This window comes from Cynocephalus volans, chromosome 12, assembly GCF_027409185.1.
Source record: "Cynocephalus volans isolate mCynVol1 chromosome 12, mCynVol1.pri, whole genome shotgun sequence".
NCBI classification, from domain to species: Eukaryota; Metazoa; Chordata; class Mammalia; order Dermoptera; family Cynocephalidae; genus Cynocephalus; species Cynocephalus volans.
In genome coordinates this window covers 16,596,421-16,618,595 of record NC_084471.1, presented here as the reverse complement: position 1 = coordinate 16,618,595, position 22,175 = coordinate 16,596,421, and the positions used below count along the sequence as shown (strand labels likewise).

Below are 22,175 nucleotides of genomic sequence, written 5' to 3'. Positions count from 1 at the left end.
GATCTGGAACTGGAGGTCAGACAAGGCTGCCCTGAGAGAATGACAATGGCTGAGAACTGTGGATATAAGACACGCAGGAACCAGCAGAAACATTGCCCGTCACTTATTAAGTTTCTTCCACAAGCCAGGAGCTGTCTCCTTTAATCTTCACTGTGACTCTCTGACGTAGGCATTATTATCTCCACCTCACAGGAGAGGAAACCCTGGCTCAGAGAAGTGTAATAACTTCCCCAAGGGCACACAGCTGGCTAGTGGCAGACTTGAGAATCAAACCCCGGTCCGTGCAACTCTCAAGCTGTGCTTTTGACCTGGGAAGACGCACTGCCTCCCTAGGAGATGCAATAATACGAAAACTATGACTACCAGTTGTATGTGCTTTGAAGGTTACAACCATGATGTCATCTGTAATGACTCCTTCAGTCCTTGTGCCATCGATACTGATTGACAAGTACTACCCCTACAATGGGATAAGCAGAGCAGAAAAGCGGATGTGGCAGAAGAGCTGGAACAAAGAGCTCCCTCTTATGGTAAGGCTATGCAAACCTCCATGTGTGTTGCCAGGCCTGCCCAAGTCCGACCCAGGGGCAGCCTGCTGAGCAGCATGCCCTGGCTGAGGCCCCTGTGGCCTTGTATCTCGATCTCTGATTTTCCTTTGCCAACCTGCCCAGTTGCAAATTAAGCAGTTGCCAGCTCCCTGGTGCGAGGCACCACATCTGGTTTGTGCTCTGCTGAGCTGTGCTGGAATTTCTTGGGCTGCAGCTGATCCGGGGGACTGGGAGGTAAATGAGATGGGAATCCCAGGAGTCTGTCCCCGGAGTAAATTTACAGGTGATCAGACAACTGCTGCACAAGATGGAGCAGCACCTGAGTGGACAGGAGACCCAAAGGGCCTCTGAGCTGCACACTGTCAGCTGCTTTGGTCTCCATTTCACATCTCTGCTGGCCTTGGTATTTTACCTAAGTGTTAGCAGAGAACACCTGGCAGAGGACCCCGGAAATTTCTGTCCTCATCTCCACCCTCGGAAGCCTCACCACAAAGAGCTTTGTAATCTACCACGTACCCTTGCAAATGGGAGAGATTACACCTGGACCTCAAATATTTACTGTTTTGTTACTGGCTAAGAGCATGAGCACTAAAAGTATACTGCCTGGTCGGAATCCTGGCTCCTCGATTTACCAGCTGCATGACCTTGGACAAGCTATGTGACCTTGGACCAGAGACTGGACTTCTTGTGCTTTAGACTCTTCCTCCTTAAAATGGAGGGAATAACATTAACCACATCATAGGGTTGTTATTATGAGAATTACATGATACAGTGTAAGTAAAGCATTTAGCAGCACCTGCCATAACAAGCACTTGGTAAGAGATTATGGCTATCATTACGACTGCCTCTCTTTTTTCTTCCCTTCCCTTCCTCCATCCCTCTCTTCCTCTCTTCCTCCCTCAATCCATTAAAAAAAATTTTAAATTGTACTCGTATTAGGCACGGGATCTACCATGATGTGCAAGGCCCAGTAGCTCCTTGTCTTGCCCAAGGTCCCACAGCCAGAAAACAGACTAGCTGGGAAGACCCAACTTTTATGATTTTACTCTTTCCTGACTCCTCCATCGGCCTCCCTCTCACCTGATGGTACTTAGCACAATGCCTTACGCAAGTACATGCTCAATAAATCCTTGGGAGTCTGACTAGGTGGTAGTTAAGGACATATCTTACAGCAAGACTACATAGATTTGAATCCTGACTCTGCCACTTATGGGCTCTGTGGCCTTGGGCAAGTTACCTAACCTCTCTGGGTTTCAGTTTCCCCACCTATAAATTGGGTGGTGATGATGTGCTTACTCCACGGTGCTGGGCTGAGGCTTAAAGGAATTAATAATAAAACACTTTCATCAGTGCCCGGCACTTAGGAAGTGCTACTTAAGTGTTAGCTATTATTGTTGTTGTTGGTTGGCTGAGCCAGAGCCAAGGCACGGTTGCTATTTAAGGGTCTCCCAGCTCATTTTCGAATATCTTTCCCTTCTCTAGGGGCTGCCTGGGGATTCTTGGGCAGAGAGAATTAGAGTTCTGGGCAGATCTCCAGCAGAATATGCTTCTTCTCCTCTGTTTTCTTTTCAATCTCTTAAGAACAGTATTTTCAAAAACAGAATAGACCAGCAATGACGAACAACTCCTCACTTCCCTCTGAAGCTCCCCATCCACAAGTGCTCCCCTCCTATCTTTTTAGAGGGTTGAGTTTTTTCCCTTTCAAAACTACTTCCTGAAGGAAAATTCCATAATAAGAAGGAAAACGAATGGGTCTTCAGGCCTTGTGATTCTAATAGAAGGAATCTGGCTTCCCTCGGTCTGTGGATCTGGGCTCCAAAGGGTGCTCAGGGATTAGTTCATCAAATCTCTAGGATCTCAATGGATCCTCCCAAAGACCAGTGGGACCAGAAATGGTCATTCCCATTATGCAGGTAAGGGAACTAGAGACCCAGGGAGGTGAGGTGCTTGTTCTCAGTTCACAGCAAAGCCAACCCCTGAGACTTGAATCCTAGCCCTCTGGCTCCCTTCCCGTACTTGCTGAACTTCTCAGATGGTCACTGAGGCCCAGCTTCTCCTTTGCTCCCTCCCTTGACCACTTATATTGACTGGATGCCTGGCCTAAGAGTTCATGGTGCAGTCTGGGGCCTTGAAAGAGTGAGAATGAGAAATAACAGACCTATGGCCTCAGAGGGAGAGACAACAGGGAGTGGTGTAGACTGTGGTGGGCTGGGGCATATTTACCTAGTCTCACCTGGGCAGCTGCTGCTTACTACCTGCTAATTAAGGCAATGTGGGCCCAGAGCTTCTGGTTTTTCAGGAGAAGCTGGAAATCTGAATCAGTGGAAATCTGAATTTTTCTGAAAGTTTGTGAATTACACTGAAAAAAATTTTTAAAAGGCTGCACAAAGCAAACAAAAGACATCTGTGGGGCAAATCTGGCCTTGAGGTTGCTATTTTAACATTTAAAAAAAATCCTCTGATTTAAAGAAAGCTGACAGGATGTCTTGCCCACGATTCTTTACCATGCTAGAATCCCCTCCACATCATCTCTGAGATGAAGTTCGTCAGCCTCCAATTGAATCCCTGCCCCTGCCCGTCATGATAAGGGGCTCAAATGTCATCAAAATTCACAGCATTACCTGCTCTTTATTATCATAAACCCCAAATCTAACACTCAGTAGCTTTCACCCTTTGGTGTCTTTTGGGGAAACTGAACACATCAACCTCATCTTCCAAGGACTGACAGTCCTTGCTTGGCACAGACTCTGGAGCCAGCCTGCCTAGGTCTGCCTCCCAGCAACACTGCGTAATAGCTGTATCACCTTAGGCATGTTACTTGAACTCTCTGTGCCTCAGTTTCCTTAGTTCTAAAATGGGAATGATATTGGATGAGGGTTCAGCGAGCCGATATATAAAAAGTCCTTAGTTAAGGCAATAGAAGTGTTTGTTATTATTTTCCTCTTTCCCAAGTTAAGCTTTTCAAATGCTTTCAACTGCTCTCTATACTCCATGATTTCTAGAGCTTTCTACATTCTGCTTACTCTGTTTGGAGGGTAAGCCCATGTGGCCCATGATCCCTGCCTCCTGGTTCACACCATTGCATAATCCCCTCCCCTTGAGTGTGGGCAGGGCTTGTGAAAAGCTCTTGACCAATAGGACATGGCAAAGGTGACAGGATGTATGGATTATGTGAATGTGAACGTGTGCTGTTCCAGGAGGCTGCGATGCCCTTCTTGGGAAGAGATGCTCTTTCCTGGCTTTGAAGAAGTTGCCACACAGGGTTGCCTATGGAGATAATCACGTGGCATGGGGCCGAGGGTGGGTTCCAGCCCACAGCCAGCAAGAAACCAGGAGCCAAATGTTGCCAACAATCATGTGAGTGAGGAAGTACATCCTTCCTCAGAGTCCCGGATAAAACTGCAGTTCCTGCCGACATCTTGATTTCAGCCTTGTGGAGGACCCAGTTAAACCATGCCTGGACTCCTGACCACAGAAACCATGAGATAATAAATGTGTGTTGTAAGCTGCTGTGTGGCAATACTGTCATGCAGCAACAGATAAGGAATACAGCCAACTAACCAAAGTGGTCACACTCCCCTATCCACACAACTTCGGAAACTCTCTAATATGTCAGTGGCCTGTTTAAACCAGGAGTTCTGGAATAGAGCAGCAGATTGCAACAGGCACTATTTGCATGCTGCATGAGGGATGGCCAAAGAAAGTTGTCACTGATTTTCTAATTGGCAAAAGAGAACAAATGCATACAGTCCCTCTTGTGCAAATTGGTGCAGGGCTTGAGCTCCTACTGTGTGCAAAGCACTGGGATGGATCTCGTGAGGCAGAGGAGCCATCTCTCACCTTTGTGTTTCCCTCCGAGATGGATACACTCTCTGGCTTAGGGTGCAATCACCTGGTACAGGTGATCCCTACAGCTTATCTGTTCTCCTTTTCTCTTACCTCTTTCTGTTACTTTTCTCCATCAAAGAGGAGGCAGAAAAAAGAAATATACACAGGTGAACTGATAAGGTCTGTTATAGCTGGAGGGGATGCAAGGGACCATCAGGGAAGCTCTGTGTCCTGGAGGGTCACTCTGAGACTCCATGGCCATACGTGGCAGAGCCAGGGCTACAATCATGTCTTCTGATACTCAGCATGGTGCTCTCTCCTCAAATCAAAACCTGCCATATTTTCCTTGTCAGCACTGAGAGACTGACACTGTGGCTCCAGGTAGAGTCTTGGTGCTACATATAATTACACGGTCCTTTTTTCTTGTAGTTTTTGGGTAAAAGAACTCCCTCTTCTGAACCTTGATCTCCTCCTCTATAAAATGGGATAGTAATGCCTACTCTACCTGGAAGGCTGATGGGGTAATATATGTAAAGTGCATGGCTCCAAGCGAGTGGCAGAGAAGTGCTTGGCTTGTTCCCATTAATGTGTTCTTACATGAGGATTTAAAATTGTCATGCATCCCACTGTGCACCCAATTGCTGGGAAAACATTTATTGAGCAACTAAGTGGGCCTGACATTGCCCTGTGGGTATTTTCCCAGATTAAAATGACTTAGCAGAACCCTCTCCTCCTTGAAGTCTTTGATCACCCTAACTACAGGAGCTCCTAAATGCTCTGCCTCCCACCAATAACTCTGTTTTATTATCTTCATTGCACTTATGCCCCAATGAAATGGTTTGTCTGTTTCCATGTCTACTGTCTGTCTCCCCCATGCAAATACAAGCTCTCTGTGCTCTAAGAACAGGGACTGTGTCTGTCTTGTCTGCTGCTGCGTCCCAGGACCCAGAACAGGGTCAGGTCCATGTAGGTGCTCAATAAATAAGGGTTGAGTGAATGACAGGCCTGCCATGCTTTTGCCTATGAGACTTGGCCTGAAGAAAAAGAAGAAGAAATCCGAGTAACTCAAACTACTTCAAAGAAGGAAAAAACACAGCATCCTAGCAAAATGCACTCCCATTTCCTTTTCGAACGCTTTGTATGTTCTGAGCAGTGCTGAGCCCTTAACACGAGGTATCTCATTTAATTCTCACATTGGTCTTATGAGGTATGTGCTCTTAGTGCCCCTAATTTATACATGAGAAAGCTGAGGTTCAGAGAAGTGAAATCTTTTGCACAAGATCACACAGCAAGAAGCAGACTTAGGGTTCGGAATGCAGGCCTATCTGCCTCCAGGGCTGAACTGCTCCACATTGCAAAAGCTGATGCCCTTATCTTTAGGAAATACATACTGAAACATTTAGGGGTAAAGGCACAACATGTCTGTAACTTACTCTTAAACAGAGGAGAGAGAGAGAGAGAATGTAGTAATATGTCAACATTTGGGGAATCTGGGCAAAAGCTATCTAGTAATTCTTTGAACTGTTCTTGGAACTTTTCTTTAAGTCTGAATTATGTCAAAATAAGCATATTTTAAAAGGCATGGGGGGAAGGCCACAGATTCTGCTTAGCTAGAATAAAGGAAGGAGAGAGGGTAGGCTGGGGCAGACTCCCAGGGCTGGAAGACCAGGCTGAGCAGTCAGGCTTAATCAGGGATGCAGTGAGCAACACTGGAAGGACCAGTGAAGACACTCTGCCTGCATTTAACCCAATCTGCCCACCCTTGAGCATCCCTGAAGGTGCCAACTTCTAAATCCAGCCTGCTTATTCCAACAGGCGGGCCTACGCGCATGCTCTGGGAGGGCGTCTTTCCCTCACAGTGTGGTTTCCTCTCTGGAGGCCCATGCAGCACACCACCCTCTCCATCTCAGGACAGGAGACGAGCGTGGGAGTGCTGGGGCTTCATGTCACATAATTGTCTCCCGGGGAAGTGGAAGCAAAGACCCTCTACACATTTCAGAAAGTGCATAGAGAAGGTAATTAACTCATCCAAAGTCACACAGGGGGTAGAATTGGACTAGAATACCAGTGTCACGAGTTCCCCAGTGCTTACATTCTTATTTCTTTCTACCCCCAGTCTTTCTACTCCTAGAGGTCTCATAGTTAGCCTTGAGTCCTGGTTCCTTCCCTTGAAATACAGACATTGTCTTTCCACTGTTTTCTAAAGTAGCTGTCCATGGGGGAAGGTTTTGCATATCCATCCAAACACACGGGCTTCGGAGTCAGACAGACCTTGGACACATCACTTCCTGTCAGATGACCTTGGGCAAGTGACTTAATCTCCCTGAGCATCAGTTTTCTCATCCAGAAAATAAGGGTGATGATGTCTACCTTGTTGAGTTGTAAAAATTCATTATTTCCAAATATATTTATTGAGCCCTGATCTAGGAATGAACAAGACAGATGAGGGCCCTTCCCTGTCACTTCTATCCTAGTTGGCAAAGACAATTAATAAACATAGAAACACACAGATAAGATTTTTTCAGACAGCGATAAATCTGGAAAAGAAAATAAATTTGAAAAATGGGATGACGGGAGGCACATGTGACTGGGGATGGCTGTGCACCTCAGCTGGGACAGACCCCTATGAGGGAGTGACATCTGAGCTGGAAGCTGAAGAGTGAGAAGGAGCTGCCGACCTGCAGAGGCAGAGTGATGACTCAGGGCAGTCCTGGAGCTGGGACTGAGCGTGGCTTGGTCAAAGGATGATGAGCAGGCCATTGTGCTGAGACATGAGGGTGAGTGGGGGAGATCAGGGCAGCCCCAGCAGGGGCTGCATCATGCTGTGTCTCAAAGGGTGAGGCATTTAGAATTTATTTTAAATGCATAAGGGATCCAGCATAGAGTTTTGAGTAGGAGAGTAATAGGATCTGATTTTTTTTTCTTAAAATCATATAATATATGTAATATTATTAATGCAGGACGTGGCACATGGCAGATATTTAATAAAGGACAGCTTTATTATTGTTTATCATTCCTAGGCATCGCCACTACTCATTACAGACTTCCAGAAGGTGGGTGGCCCATGCATAGCTTCCTTCCAGAGGCGGCGCACCTGGACGCACCTGACCAGGAAAGGGGGAGAGGAACCGAGTATCTCCTGACCACTCTGACTTCCTCCCTGCTCCTTGCCCTCCTTACCCTCCACCCCAGCAAGCCAGATGCCAGCCACCTCTGCCAGGCCAAGGGGCCGCAGGGGTAGAATCGCTGGGCCCCCCTCCAACTGGCTCCAGCTCCAGGCCTCCAAGCCGCCTTCACGGTGCTGTAAAAATGCAAAGCATTCCAGCCATTTTAATTACTGGGCGTTGCATAAGCCAGCAACCAGTTCATACAAAGGAACAACAGACAAAAAATGATTTTTCAACATGCCTTCTGTCTCTGTCCCTTTCCCCCCCTCAAATCAGTCTCCAATCACTGGCTCCAGGCCTTGAAAAGCACTCCAGGTATGTGCGATCTCTTTTCCGAGTTTGTCAATGTGACATCAAGGTCTTTTTTCTCCAAATATGTGAGGTGGAAGCAGTTGCAGCTACTTGAAGCATTTTGGAAAGTAACTGGTCATATTCCTACTTGACATGCTAAGACTGTCATAGGGCTCCATATTAGATACACTGAGAACTTTGTTATAAAACAGAGTTCAGTGTGTAGTGAGTCTGTCTGGGCACCAAGTCAGGAGGCTTTTAGTTTCTGAAATTCTAAAATGACTTCACTATAAGGTACTCCTAAGGAGTGAACCCCAAACACAATATTCCAGCGATGCTTCGGTGTGGAGAATCACTTCAAAGTTTGTTATGTAATTAGTAGAGCCTCCATGTTCCCTAACTCTGATTGTTCAGGAGCCTCTGTATTCTTTCTTAATTAAATCTAATCTAACAGTTTATTGGGGACCTGCTGCCTATCAGGCATTGTGCTAAGTGCTCAGAAGAGAAAACTTAATTAGCCCTTGTCAGTTTCTTTCTCAAGAGGAAACATGACACAGAAACTGACAAACTCAGCACAGTGAGATGAATTTCAAGTCTAATCATCTCCGATGGGTGGCACCCAGCTTGGGTGGGAGGAAAGGCTACTTCTAGATTGTCTTCATAATAATATTGGCAGTGGCCACTCATTGATTGCTGACTCTGTGCGAGGCACTCTGCTCAATCCTTCCCGTGCGTCATCTCATTCATTCCTTACACCTCTGTTAGGTAGGCATTATTGCTTTCCCTTTATTACAGAGGAGGAAATTGAGGCACAGGAATGTTAAGTTACTTGTCTGAGGTCATACAGGAAATGTCAGTGATGGGCTGGCAAATATTCAACAACTAGCTGTTCAGGATCAAAAGCCCCGATTTGTTGCGTTTGCCAATTTCTGTGTTGTAAATACTCCCAATGTTGCCAATTTTAAGTTACCAGTGTAATGTCACTGAATGTAGAGTTGGGAAGAATGTGCAGTAGCACGTCATTGTGCGATATTTCCACCACACAGATACAACAGATGGGAATAACCTCAACAGCATAGATAAGAATGCAGTGTAATAAAATAATTCAGAAACGATGAGTTTTAAGTGTTTATTACACTTGTTTTTTTATATAATTTATTTAATTGTAACTTTCTATAACTGAAGTTTTAATAATGGCTGTGTTTAACAATTGACTTGCAAAATTCCTGAAAATGCAACCATCAGCATGAGCTGGCTCCAACACACTACTGGGGGATCCAGAACCCAGCTTTTTACCACCCCAGACAAGTAAGAGTAGCCAGGTGAAAGGAGAAAAGGCCGTTGGGGTCAAGGGAACAGTATGTGTGAAGACCTAACACATGAAGATAAGACAAAAGAAAACCAACATTTAGTGTTGAGAAATGTTTTTGACTGATCACCAGAGTGCAGAGAGATGGTGACAGCACAGGATTGGACACTAAATGTTGAAATCTGGCTCCATCGCTTATTACTGTGTGACCTTGGCCAGGTTACTGAACCTCTCTGTGCCTCAGCTTTCTTTTCTATAAAATGGGTGTCACAGAGTTGTGAGAATTAAATCCCTTTATATCTGTAAAGTATGTAGAACAGGACCTGGCACACAATCAATGCCCAGTAAATGTTAGTTATTTATTATTTGATGTTTGCTCTAACTGCTTCTGTGAGTTAGATGTCATCCTCATTTTATAGAGAATAAACATACACTTAGACATTAATTTAGTAGATGGAGGAATTGGGACTCAAACAGATGTTTTGATTCTAACTTCTGTGCTTATCCCAAGGGCTGGAAAACACATTGATGCGATGGAGTGTTGTCTAGGAAAACCTGCTGACAAACTCAATACCCTACCAAGTGTCTCTTCTGATAGGGCCATATCTGATCCATGTTTACATACACCTTGACTGGTGGGTACAAGGCATTCTGGGAAGGAAGACCCATCTGGGACAGAAACTGGGCGTCTGCCTCCTGCATCCCTTGATATTTTCTGCATATTCACCTTTTCCATGGACAGGCGGGGTAGCACAGTGTCTAAGAGCCTGGGCTCTTGGGTTAGGTGGCTCTGGCTTCAAACCCCAGCACTGAAGCAGCCTGGCCATGTAATCTTGAGCAAATTACATAGTCTCTCTGTACCTTAGTTTTCATAGCTGATAAAAAGAAATGGTGGTGATAATTCCGTCGACCTCACAGCCTTCTCTATAAGAATTAGCATGAATTAATATATTCAAAACACCTAGAAGAATGCCTGGAACCCAGCGGGAATTCTATAAGAATTAGCTATAACTGTCAAATTTTTGTTTTCTCTTCCTCCTCCTTTCCCTTCAGCCTCCCCTTCTCTGAGTATTACTTACATAATCAAAGGGGATATAGAAATATGCTCCTCCTTATAGACACAGATCATTAAACTATAGGCTACTTGAGGGCAGGGGCTGGTCTCATTCATCTTTATACCCTTAGGGCCAGACCCTAGTACACACAGGTTCCCATGAGAATGCACTATTTGCCAGGCACTGCACCACATGCTTTATTCACCATATGGTCTTTGATCCTCATGAAAATGCTAGGAGGTATGAAACTCTCTTCCGTTTTACTGTGAGGCATCTGAGGCTCAGAGAGGTTAAGAAACTTGTTCAAGTTTGCAGTGAAAAAAGTGAAAAAGGATTAAAATCCAGGTTTACTCACATCACAGGTCTCGGTTTCTAAACCTCTTGTCAGGCTGCCTTCCAGAATATTCCACTGAGACATTTTGAGAGATTATTAAATCCAACCCCATGGTTTTACATTTGGAGAAAGGGGGTTCACTGATTTACTAAGGTCACACAGCTATCGCGTGTGGCAGAACTAGGACAGAAACCTGGTATATCGCTTCAATCTCATGTTTGAAATTTCAAAAGGAAACACGAAGCCATATTCAATAGCTGTTAAAGTGTACTGATCAGTATGCCAGCAGTTTGCCTCTGGGTTCTGGGCCTTTTCTTTTCTTTGTAATACAAATGTAATTTTCCTGTGGCATCTATCCAGATTCTGAGTAAGGAAGGGCACACCCATGCCCTCAGAAATTGCCTGCCAAGTCATTTCTCCTGCCTTCTTTCCCTGCAAATCAGACAAAACAAGAGATGCATCCCACTTCTCTGTCGATAAAGCTCCCTTTGTGGCCTCAGGGGTAGGTACTATGTCTCTCTCTGCTTGGTTGCATCATGAGCTCTGAGAACTCAACAAGAACCAAAAAGACAAAGAGGAAATCACCAGCACTTCAAATGCCCCGATATACCCACAGGCATATATCCACAGGCATAGTAACTTTGCAGTTTCCAGAAAGAGTGCTGGTTTGGAAAGAGACTTCTGGATCTGAATCACAGCTCTGCCACTTCCTTGCTTGTAAGAAATTGGACATGCAATTTAACTTCTTTGAGCCTCAGTTTTCTTAACTATAAAATAGGCATAAAATAATATCTATTATTTAGGGTTGTGAGGATGAGAGGAAATGCTATATTAAAACTGCCTTATACATAGTAGGTGTTCAACTAATGCACGTTACCTTCTCTGTTTCTTGTCTTAGAAATCTTTTCCAGCTTATCATCCCAAGGTTGACAGAAGTTACAGGGAAGGGAAATAATTACTGAATAGCTCTCATATACCCGGCAGTGAATTAGAGAAACCTGGAGTGATAGAAAGATGACAAGGTACTAAGGAACCTGATTCCTTGTCTTGCTTCTGCCAATAATCCTGTGTTCACCTCTCTGGGCCTGTTTCTGTGTCTATAAAATGAGGGGGTTGGCCGTGGTGACCCACAATTCTCTCCTAGCTCTGACCTTGTGTCTTACCACAGTATGGGTTCCCAACACCTCCTTGCTCCCCAGTTGCATGACCAGCTCTGTGATTTCATAGCACACTTGACTACCACATTGTAGTTCTTACCACCAACCAATGTTTTCCTGTTTTTCTCTTTTACTAGACTGGAAACTCCTTGGGGGCAAGTCTATGCCTTGTTCAGTGTTACATTCCCAATGCCTAGCATGTAATAGACACTGTCAGTGTTTGGCAAATATTTGAAGGTAGGAGGGAAAGAATGTAAACCTGTCCCTTTCCTCCAAAGAGTTGATAATCACACCATGACACACAAGCTGTGAGGCCAACAGAGAACCTCACTGGAACAGTCATGATAAAGGGTGCACCCACAACTTGGAAATAGGCCATCTGACTTCTGGGCATTAAAGCCGTAAATTCACACACCATGCACATGCTTAGCCATCTGTGGTAGTAAATTAAGACATGATAGAGTGGAGTTAAAAACCTGGGAATACCCAGAACCCAAACTAGTTGACTTAGGGGTAATCATTAGCTGATGACTATAATCTAAAATACAGAAACCAGTGAATTACAATATTCCCAGTGCAGAAGAACATCTGGGAAAAAGAGGAGTGACCAGTATGGAGCAGAGACCAGAGAAGACCAAAGAGCCCAAAGATGGCTTTGTGTATCCAGCCATGTCGGTGTCCAGTGAGAGAGACTTTGGCCAGTGGGTGTGAGTATGGCCACTCCCTTGGCAAAGTCTTTGCTTCCATAAAAAGGAAAATTCCAAAGTATCTCAGCCAGAAGACCCTTATGATGACCTCAGTGCCCGTGTTTTGACTCCATGAACACCAAAGCATTCTTCTGTTGAGAAACCGGCTCTGCATAAAGCTCTCAGGAGGAAAATATGGGAGTCACGATGGCAAGAGTTCCCTAGTTTCTGTGACAATGAAATGTCTCATGGGAAGCAAGGACAATGGAACTGTGTTTGGTTTGCTGGTCTCTTACCAATCAGCTGTGTCCCTGAGCCTGATCCACTTTGGAAGCTTAATCTGGTTGAGTTTCTGAACCCAAGAAGCTGGATTCCAGAATAGTTGCAGTGAATTTATGAAGATGATACTCTGAATCTCACTCCCCACCCTTTTTCCTGCCAATCATTCATTCGTTTACTCTCTTTCTCTCTCTCTTTTTTTATTTTCTGGCATCTGGCCGGTAAGGGGATTCGAATCCTTTACCTTGGTGTTATCAACACCACACTCTAACCAAGAGAGCTAACCAGCCAGGCCAGTTTACTCTTTTAATATTTGTTAGGTGTTTGCTATGTGCAATGCTGTGCTAGCCATCAGAGAAGCACCTAGGTTTGCTTGTTGCCTAAAGGAGAATCAGACACATCAAGCACCAGGGTCAACAGAGTGTGCGAGGTGCCCGGATGGAGGTCTGGGGGATCTAGAGCAGGTGGGAGGGGGGTGAGGGAGGTAGAGGCATAAGAGGGGAGGGTCAATTCTGCTGGGGCAGAGGGAGAGTCAGGAAAATATTCCAGGCTTGGTGACTCTAGCTGAATGCTGAAAGATGAATACGTGAGTCTTGGCAGATGGGGTGGAGGAGGGTGGGAAATATATTGGTGGAAGGTGAATTCCAGGCAAAGGGTACATTGTGAATGAGGTTCAGAGGCAGGAAACTGATAATAAAAAGGGTTGGAAGATGGGAATGAGGGCAGCGTAGGTTTGGAGAGATAAGCAAGGACAGGGCCCGCTGTTGCATAACTGCAGGGGTAGCAGCACATCGTATTCTGTGTGAATGGTGCCTCCTCCAGCTGTGCACTGTGAGGCCCTGGGAAAAGCCAAATCACAGAGGGCCTTGCATGTCCTTGGAGTTTAAGACTTTGTTCAGAAAGCCATAGAGAATGAGTGAATCATTTTAAGCAAAGGACAGCATGATTTCAGATTTATAGTTGAAAAAATTTACAGGAGCAGCAGAGCAAAAGTTGAAGTTGACAGGGAAGGACTCTGGGCAGGGGGGCCAATTATGTGACTATTGAAATTGTGGGGAAAGAATCTACGGGGCCCTGACCCGAGGCAGACATGATAAGAATGGGGAGAAAGGGATGGTTAGAAGAGATGTGTGGCATCAGAAGCTACAGGACGTGATGAGCGATGGTGCCATGTGAGGGAATGAGAAACCTGGAGGGGACTGAGGGTAGAAGACAATGACTTTTGGACACTGAAAGTCTGAGGAGGCCATGGGACTTCCAGGCGAAATTATCCAGGAGGAAGTTGAATGTAAAGGACTGGAGGTTAGAGGGATACTATTGCTGGCGATGCCCTTCCCAGTGCACATAGCATAGTGGCAGGTAGAGACCATGGGTGTGGACGGGATCAGCCAGGGAGAGTGCAGAGGCTGAAGGGAAGGGAAGGGAGCCAAGGGCAGAAAACTGAGAAGCACCTACATTTTAAGGTCAGGAAGAGCCCGAAGAGTCTGCCAGGAAGACTGAGAAGGTTTAGTTGGAGAGGTAGAAAGTGAAAGCCCAGAGAGAGTGGAGTCTCAGCAGCCAAGTTTAAAGAAGGATGCAATCAATGGACTTAAACGCCCTTTGAACTGTCCCCATAGCCCAGGACAAGACATTATCAGTTCCAGCAGGTTCCGCTGAAGAGAGCTCAAGTGCCTTGCAGAAAGAAGGTCTCCAGCCCAGGCTGACAGGAGACCGACCATATGTCCAGCCCATCCCCTCCCAAGCCATGAGAGCGCCTGGCTGAGGCCCTCGTGTGTATGCTCCGCATGAAGCTGAGCAGGCAGCCTTCAAAGAAACCACAAAGGAGCTACTCATTTCTAAAGGAAAAACACATGCACTCCACAGGCATAAGGAAGACATTAAAACAGGGCTGAGAAGAGATTCTTCTTCCTCCATTTCATATTACCCTTCACAGGAATAATTGACTGCCTGGGTATACTCATATGGTCATTAAAAAAAAAAACAAAAAACAAAAAACCCAAAACAAGAGCTGGAATATTTAACTCGGCTTCCCATCTCCATCCACCCCAGAAAACATAGGACATGAAATGTCTCTATTGCACACATGTGTTTTCTGGCTTAAAATCCCTGAAAGTATCTCCCTGTGGAAAGAAATGTGAAAACCCCAGGATTCACGTGAATGGCAGCCAGAGACTCTTACTGAGGGGTCTTCACTTTGCTGGCAGGGCTGGGGGAGAGCTGGAGCAAGAGACGCCCCACAATTTTATTGCCGTGAAATTAGCTCCAGATGGAAGCGAGGGAAGGTGTTTACACCCTGCTGGTGCCAGACACAGAGAGAACCCGAGGTACCTACATCTTAGGTTCATAATTGCCCAATCCTGGGCAGCAACCCCACTGAGGGTCTGGCCAGGGCTCATGGTGATGGGTGGACCAGGCTGTCTGTTGCTTGGAAAAGGCTATTTCGAATATAATGACTTTCACATGGACTGCGGGCTTGGGGGAAGGCACTGTGGCTGGGGTCTGGAGGGGAAGGGGAGAGAAGCAAAGAGACACTTCCCTGTGAGGCAGCAGAAATCACACGTCCCGTCAGCACCTTCTCCAGGTGGAATTTCCAGAGCCCAGCTCTGCCTTGGTAGAGTGGGCTATGGCATCCTCTGCGGTGTTCCCAGACCTCCCCATGGCCCCCAAACCAATGATTCACAAGTATATCGCTTCCTGAGATGGCGTCTCCCCTTTGGGTGGACTTGTGGCCAGCTCAGGGGTGGAGGAACTCTGTGGACCCAGACGGGATGTTGACTGAGAGCTTTGTGGCCATTGCAGACGGGAGGGGTTAGCTTCACCCACTCAAAGGCACCCCCACCCCACTGACGAGTGAGGAACTGTGCCTCTCCCGCCTTCTCAGAGAGACTGGCGGAGGCAGCAGGCTGTGAATGGGTGTTCTCTGGCTTATAGCGCCCCCTAGCACTGGCCAGAGGGATAGGGCTTGGTGAGCTTTCGGAAGAGCTACCACCTGCCTGTCTAATACTGCAACGGGTGGGAGTGCAGGATCATTCGCCCATTCAACCGACGCTTACTGAACTCTTTGTTACCAACGCTCGATCCTCGTCCTCAACGGTTGTGCAGTCCAGGAAAGGAAACACGTGGGTAAACAATCACATTAGAGTCAGCTAAGTCTTGTAAAAGAAGGAAACACTGAGTGCTGTGATGGTTCATAGGAGGGAAATCAAAGAAGGCTTCCTGGAGGAGGCGACATCTAACCAGAGATTCGAAGGATGAAGGAGTTCAATGCATTTTGAAAAAAATTTTTTTAAAAGTGACAAAAAGGACGAGCTTCCTGACCTTTCAGTGTTTACAATCCAAGAGGCAAACATGACCAAGTAACTGTAATGGACTCTACCAGAAACGAGATCTTCAGACTCTCCTCTGCCTTTGCCATCACAATCTTCTCTGAAATTCTTTGTTTTCAGCCTCGAGTCTTGGAGGAGAGAGCAGAAGAGGAGCTCAATAAGTGCTGATCAAGAGACTGATGGATGTTTTTCAGTACTGGGCATATTCTCTTTGTGTCAAACATGTTTAAAAGGCTAGATCTATCTTCCCTTCAGAAACATCCACCTTTTCCCAGAAACGTCCCCCCTGGAAGCTGAGGCTTTTTGAGTTGAGAGGGATCTTGGAGATCATAGAGTTCTATCTTTCATCCAATAAACTGTAAATTGCGGCTTGGATAGGTGAAGTGACTCGTCTAAGGCAGGCTCACAACTATTCTGCAGCAACACTGGGAACAAATCTCAGGTATTTTGATTTTTTTCACTCTGGCCTCTTTTTGTCCTTCCAGAAAGAAAGTTTTCATGCATGTCTTTGTAGCGATATGTTTGGAATGTTTTTAAAAGGTATTAGATAGTAATTTAGAAAGGGAAAAAATAATGACACAAGAGATAAACCTCGCAAGGGTACAAAGCTACATTTGTTCTGATTGGCTAAGAGGGTGATTGTTATCATAATAGAGAACTATTTAATCGATATAGGTAGAAGCTCTCCGGGGGCTGGACACAGTACAAGGAAACTCTGAAACACTTCTGTCTACAGATCTGAAAAGCAGATCCAGGATCTGTGAATGGCTGGGGTTTCCAAGGCAGAGTGCAAGCATTAGGTCACGAGCTACAGCTGAGAGGACTGAGCCCCACAGACCTGATGAAGAGAGGAATCGGTGGCTGCAACATAATCTCAGCTCTGCCACTAGCTGACTGTGAGACTGTGGGCAAGTTCCTTCACCTGTCTCAACCTTGCTTTTCCCACCTATAAGATGAGGGTGGATAGACTCTGATGTCCTTTTTATGACCTGTCAAAGTCTATGAAAACCCTTCCTATAGACTCTAGCATCCCATAACTTGATAAAAAGGGAGTGGACATGGACTCACCTTTCCTAAAAAAGTTCCAGGGAAGGGAATATCAGGTCAGCCTGGCAGGTTTGAGAACAGGCAAGATAGATGTTGAAACTTCTTCAGTTTGTCTCAGATTCGTAAATCTATCATTTTTCTTGGCTGACAAGAAAAAGCGGGAGACCTGGGATCTTCATTCTTACCATTAGCCCCAGGTCCACCCCATCTAACTTATTAAGTGGATGTGCAAAAGCAATTCTTACATATTATTAGGCTCATGGAGACCGTGATATCCAGACTGATGGCTGCAAGGTCTGCCTTCTGGAGGGGCTGCCCCAGCAGGAAGGCTCCCCTACACAAGGATTCACGGCGTTTACGCTTTTTCTTCCTCAGGGTGAGGACTGAGCTGACCTCACATGGGTAGACAGAGCAGAGCATAGGGAGGACTTCCCATCTGGAAGGTTCTTGGAGTTTGCCGAACTCCAAAGACGCTGCGTGGACCAGCTTCGGACAGGGAGTGAGAGGAAATAAACCAAAAGGCAATTGCATTAGCTTTCAGCTGGAAAAACAATCAGATTACGCCTGCACTTACATAATTAAGTAGCTTCTGGAATCAAATGCTTCAGATGCTTTCTATAAGGAACCTGCTGCTTGAGGTTCAACAGAAGTTATCTGCCTGATACTCATATTCCAGGCAAGACCTTCCCTTGGAGAAAATATTGGTACTTTGGACAAAACTGTAACATGAAAAGAAAGAAGAGAAGGGAGGGCCTCTATCATGTAAGATGCTTATGCAAAGTGGATTTCGTTTGGAAAGTCTTGTAAAACTTTCCACATGACTGGCACTGTGTGGGGATAAGCAAATCTTTTAAATCCCACCAACTATGTCCTCATTCAACCTGGATTCTTGAAGTGGCCTCCGGGGTACCTGCTGCTCAGGACTCAAAGGGCAGTAGGCCATACCCACACTCAAGTCTCCTGGGACCCTATTTTGTTTCATGGAGGGTTAAAAAACAATATGGCCAAATATCCCAGGTCTTAAAGTATTTCTATATGGTTGGGGGAATAATACAACCATATCCCATGAGACGATGAACACAGTGCTGGCAACATGTGAGAGGGAAACCCCTCTATGGGTTAGGCTATGGTTACATTAAGGTGGAGAGGGTCTTAAAAGTGGGGTGCGGGACAAGACAGAAAGATGGGAAACTGGTTTTCCTTCTCTATAGATAAAATGTATAAGGGGGAAAAAGGAGTTTTTAAGATGTTCTTGGAAATACCATCTCCCACGAAATTTTCTGCTTCTGCCAACCCATTGTCACTTCTTGGAGGTGTAAACAGAGGAGTTTCTGAGAAAAGGGCTGAACTTGCATTTCTCCCATTCCTTATGTGCTCCAGACTTTTCCCATTTCAATAGTCAAAACGTACAAGCCTCCTTCTAAACAGAATGAAGTGGGAGAGAAAGGAAGAGAGAGACACAAAGGTATAGAAAGACGGACGATCCCAGCTGCAAAAGAACATTTGCACACTTACGTCTAAGTGCTGCTGAAGTTCAGTGAAATAAATGCTTCTTAAGAAGAGTTGGTGGAAATGTGTGAATTGAGTTCCTGGCTGGTTGCCAATCACCCCACCTTTCTGTGCCCGTTTTGTGATACCTGAGCTTGTTTTTCCTATCTAGAAAGGTTTTTGTGACATAGAATGAGGTGAGGTGTGGAGCCCTGCTTTTAAAAACAGAAAGCAGAATCAAAATGTTAATAATAAGGATACTGGTTGTATTCGTTATTCACCATCATCCATTATAACTAGTCATCTAGGAGTCCGGATAGTTCTCCAGGATCTGGTTTTATCCCAGTTTTGGATGAGTTCATCCCAAAACTCCTTGCTGAAGGATGAAGACCTGTCTGCCATGGGCAGGGTTACCACTTCCTCCTGACTTTTCTGCTTTCTGTTCTCCAGATAAGTTCAGGGCCTTTGCACCTGCTGCTCTCCTGGCCCGGTGCCCTCCCCTGCAGGTTGACAGGGGGCTGATCCTTCCCCTTGTCATTTCTCAGCCAGGACGTCACCTCAGAGAGCCCTTCTCTTACTGTCCCACAGAAAGCATTTTCTCTCCAGTCATTTCTAACCCATCACTCTTTTGTTTTCTTCATAGCACTAGCACCATAGAAAATTACCCTACGTAATCATGACTTTCCACAGGAGCAAGGACTCTGTCTTGCTGACCCCAGCCTCCGGACCAGTGTTTGCTGAATGAATTCACAACCTCCTTTTCTCCTAGCGAGCCTAGGAAAACAACCGTCTACTAGAGCCAGCTTCAAAGGGCAGATGGCTTCTCCATACCCAGGAAAGTAAGAGGAAGAGACAGAAAAAAAGATAAGTCTGTCTGGGTCTTTCCCTTCTGTGGCTGCTCTCCCCAGAGACGGTGGAGGGGTAGCATTTTCTCCTAGACTTTCCACCAGGCGTAATCAAGGTCTCCAGAGCCGGGGCCACCTATGACTTGTGGAAGGGGTTGTGCTGGGTGGGTGGGTGGCAGTTAATCCTGGTTTGGGTCCGAGGTGCCCAGAGATCGGGGTGGGCGTGAGGCGAGGGTGCAGGCGAGAGGGGGGACGGAGGGGGCCGCTCTGGGGGGGCCAGGCCGGGGGCGCGGGTCCGGGGCGCGCCCAGCCCACCCACTCGCGTGCCCACGGCCGTACTATTCCCTATAAGGATCTGAACGGTCCGGGGCGGCCCCGCCCCGCCGCCCCGCGCCCCCGGCCCCGCCCCCTTTTTGGAGGGCCGATGAGGTCATGCGGCTCTGCGATTGGTCGGCGGGGGCGGGCCCCGGGCTCCGGCCGGGAGGGGTCCCCCGGGGACCCGCGCTATATCTCCGGGCAGCCCCGGCAGCGGCGTGCAGCGGGCGGCGGGCAGGCGGCGGGCGCTCGGACGGCTGCTCCTCCTGCGGCTCCGCTCCGTCTCCTGCTCTCGCTCCTTCGGCCCTCCGCGGAGCGGTGCGCCAGCGCCCGGGCAGCCTCGCCGCGCCCCATCCCGTCCGGCTGGGCACTCGGAGGGCAGCGCGCCGGAGGCCGAAGTTGCCTCGCACGGCCGGGCGGGCGAGCTCGGGCTGCAGCAGCCCCGCCGGCGCAGCGCGCGCAACTTTGGAGAGGCGAGCAGCGGCCCCAGAGCGGCGGCGGCAGCGGCAGCGGCGGCAATGACTCCCTGGCTCGGGCTCGTCGTGCTCCTGGGCAGCTGGAGCCTGGGGGACTGGGGCGCCGAGGCGTGCACATGCTCGCCCAGCCACCCCCAGGACGCCTTCTGCAACTCCGACATCGGTAAGCGCGCCTGGTGCCCCCGCCCGCCCCGCGCTGCAGCCGGGACTGCGGCGCTGCTCCTTGTCCCTGTCCCGGGAGAGGGGCAGATGGGCTTGGGACGGGCTGATGAGACGTACTTTCCTCAGGCCGGGGCTCTGGGCTCTGGCATAGCCGAGGGGGACGATGCCCTGCAGAGGAAACCCCACAGTGGTTGAGCGAAGCCCCTGGAGCCTTGGCTCTCCTCTTAGGGCGTGAGGTCCTTACCGGTCCTTTTGACATCTGGAAAATTTCTCCGTGCACAACTGAAAGAAGAAAGGCCGGGGGAGAGGGTTCCTAAAATTGGGAACGCTCACTAAAGTGCTGGGATGTTGAATAGTTAAAAAAAGTTGCCAGCCATGTGCACAGAAAGTTGCAGGAGAAACTTGGCGTATTCTGGGTGTGCATTATCTCCTGCGCTCATGAAGTTCATTCTGAAATTGAGACCCAACCCAGCCTCAGCCTTCCCAGGAGAGTGCTAACTGAGCTTCTTGGACTGCCAAACTTGGGTGGATTTAAGGGGAAAAATGAGGAGAAAGCTGCAGAGTTGACCCTCCCCCTGGAGGAACTGTATTTGAGAGTGTTGATAGCAAGCAGGAGGTGGGTGTGCGAGGGATCACTTATCACATAGCTGTGAAAATTCACAGGAAGGCTATTTTTTTTTTTTAATGTGTGTAGGGAGGGAGAGAATGAGCAGTGGAAAATAGATTTGTCACCAGAAGAACAAAGATGCCAAGGGTTCTATCATGGTGACAATTCCAAACTGGACTTAGCATCTTCATTAGAGAGACCCAGTAAGAAGTAGAGCCAGTTTTTATCCAAAGCCTTAAAAGTGTCCTGGGAGAACTTGCTTGGGAGTGTTTGGGACACTTGTGTTTGGATAGCCAGAGGTGGAGTAGCAGCTGGAAAACATCTCTCCCCTCCTTTCCAGCTCGTGAAGCTTGCAAGTCCAGTGGCCTGCTGTGTGTGTGTGTGTGTGTGTGTGTGTGTGTGTGTGTGTGTGTGTGTGCGCGCGCGCGTGCGTGTGCGCGCATGTGCTGGGCGGTGGGGTGGGACACAGTCTAGCCGCCCTCTGCCTGTGTCGATTCAAAGGTGAAGAATGGAGAGTGTGTTTTAAGTGTGGTCATAAAGAGGAAGGAAATTTTCCACTGGGTCTCGGGTGAGGGACTCCACAAGTGTGTTGCGGAGAGGAGGGAAGGAGGCAGGAGCCTGGGTGGGAGGCAGCCGAGGTTGGGAGGGGTGCTAGTGGGCCAGGCCAAGCCTAGGAGAAGTCAGAGAGGCGGCTGTGGTGACCAGAAGGTCAGTCCAGTTGGCAGCTGAAGGTGTTTGTACGACCTGGGGTCACCCTTGTTAGAGGTTTCCTGGGGCCCACGCGGCACACCCTTTCCTCTCCCAGGGGAATCTGGCTGGCGCTGGGTTTGTGAATTGCTTGGAAGGATCCTTTTGGGCTGCCCGAGGCCAGGACTATGTTCTTCCTCCTCCCCTGGCTGCCCCCACCCAAATTCCACTTGGCCTTTCCCTCCTCACCCCGGTTGGTGACATTCCCACTTGATGAGTGTTGGGAGTTGCTGCTGCTGCGGAGTTCTGGTTGAGCTCAGCCAGGAGCACACACAGGGGACCAGGAAGCTAGCAGGTGGAAGCAGCCTATGCAGACTTATAGCCTAAGTCCTCCTCTGCTTGAGAATGGGTTAGGTGTGTTCACTTGGGTTTTTTGGTGAGTGTGGGGAGGAGGACCTCATCCCTCCCCCTTGCCCTTTGCTTTGGGGTTGCTACCCTGGAAGTTCACCAGGGAAAGGTGGAAACAGGAATGAGTAGATCCTCCTTCCAATGGGGGCCCTCCTCGACTCAG

At 47.6% G+C, this 22,175-nt stretch overlaps 2 protein-coding genes across 2 annotated transcripts in view; one reads left to right on the top strand and one right to left on the bottom strand.

The window, feature by feature from the left end:
* SYN3 (synapsin III) overlaps positions 1–22,175 on the bottom strand; it is a 451,793-nt gene that overhangs the window by 230,183 nt on the left and 199,435 nt on the right. The gene's annotated exons all lie outside the window — the stretch shown is intronic.
* TIMP3 (TIMP metallopeptidase inhibitor 3) overlaps positions 19,905–22,175 on the top strand; it is a 56,214-nt gene continuing 53,943 nt past the window's right edge. The window contains exon 1 of the mRNA XM_063074912.1: positions 19,905–20,311. Coding sequence (XP_062930982.1) covers positions 20,191–20,311 — 121 coding nt within the window. The 5' untranslated portion in view covers positions 19,905–20,190. The remainder of the gene's footprint in view (positions 20,312–22,175) is intronic.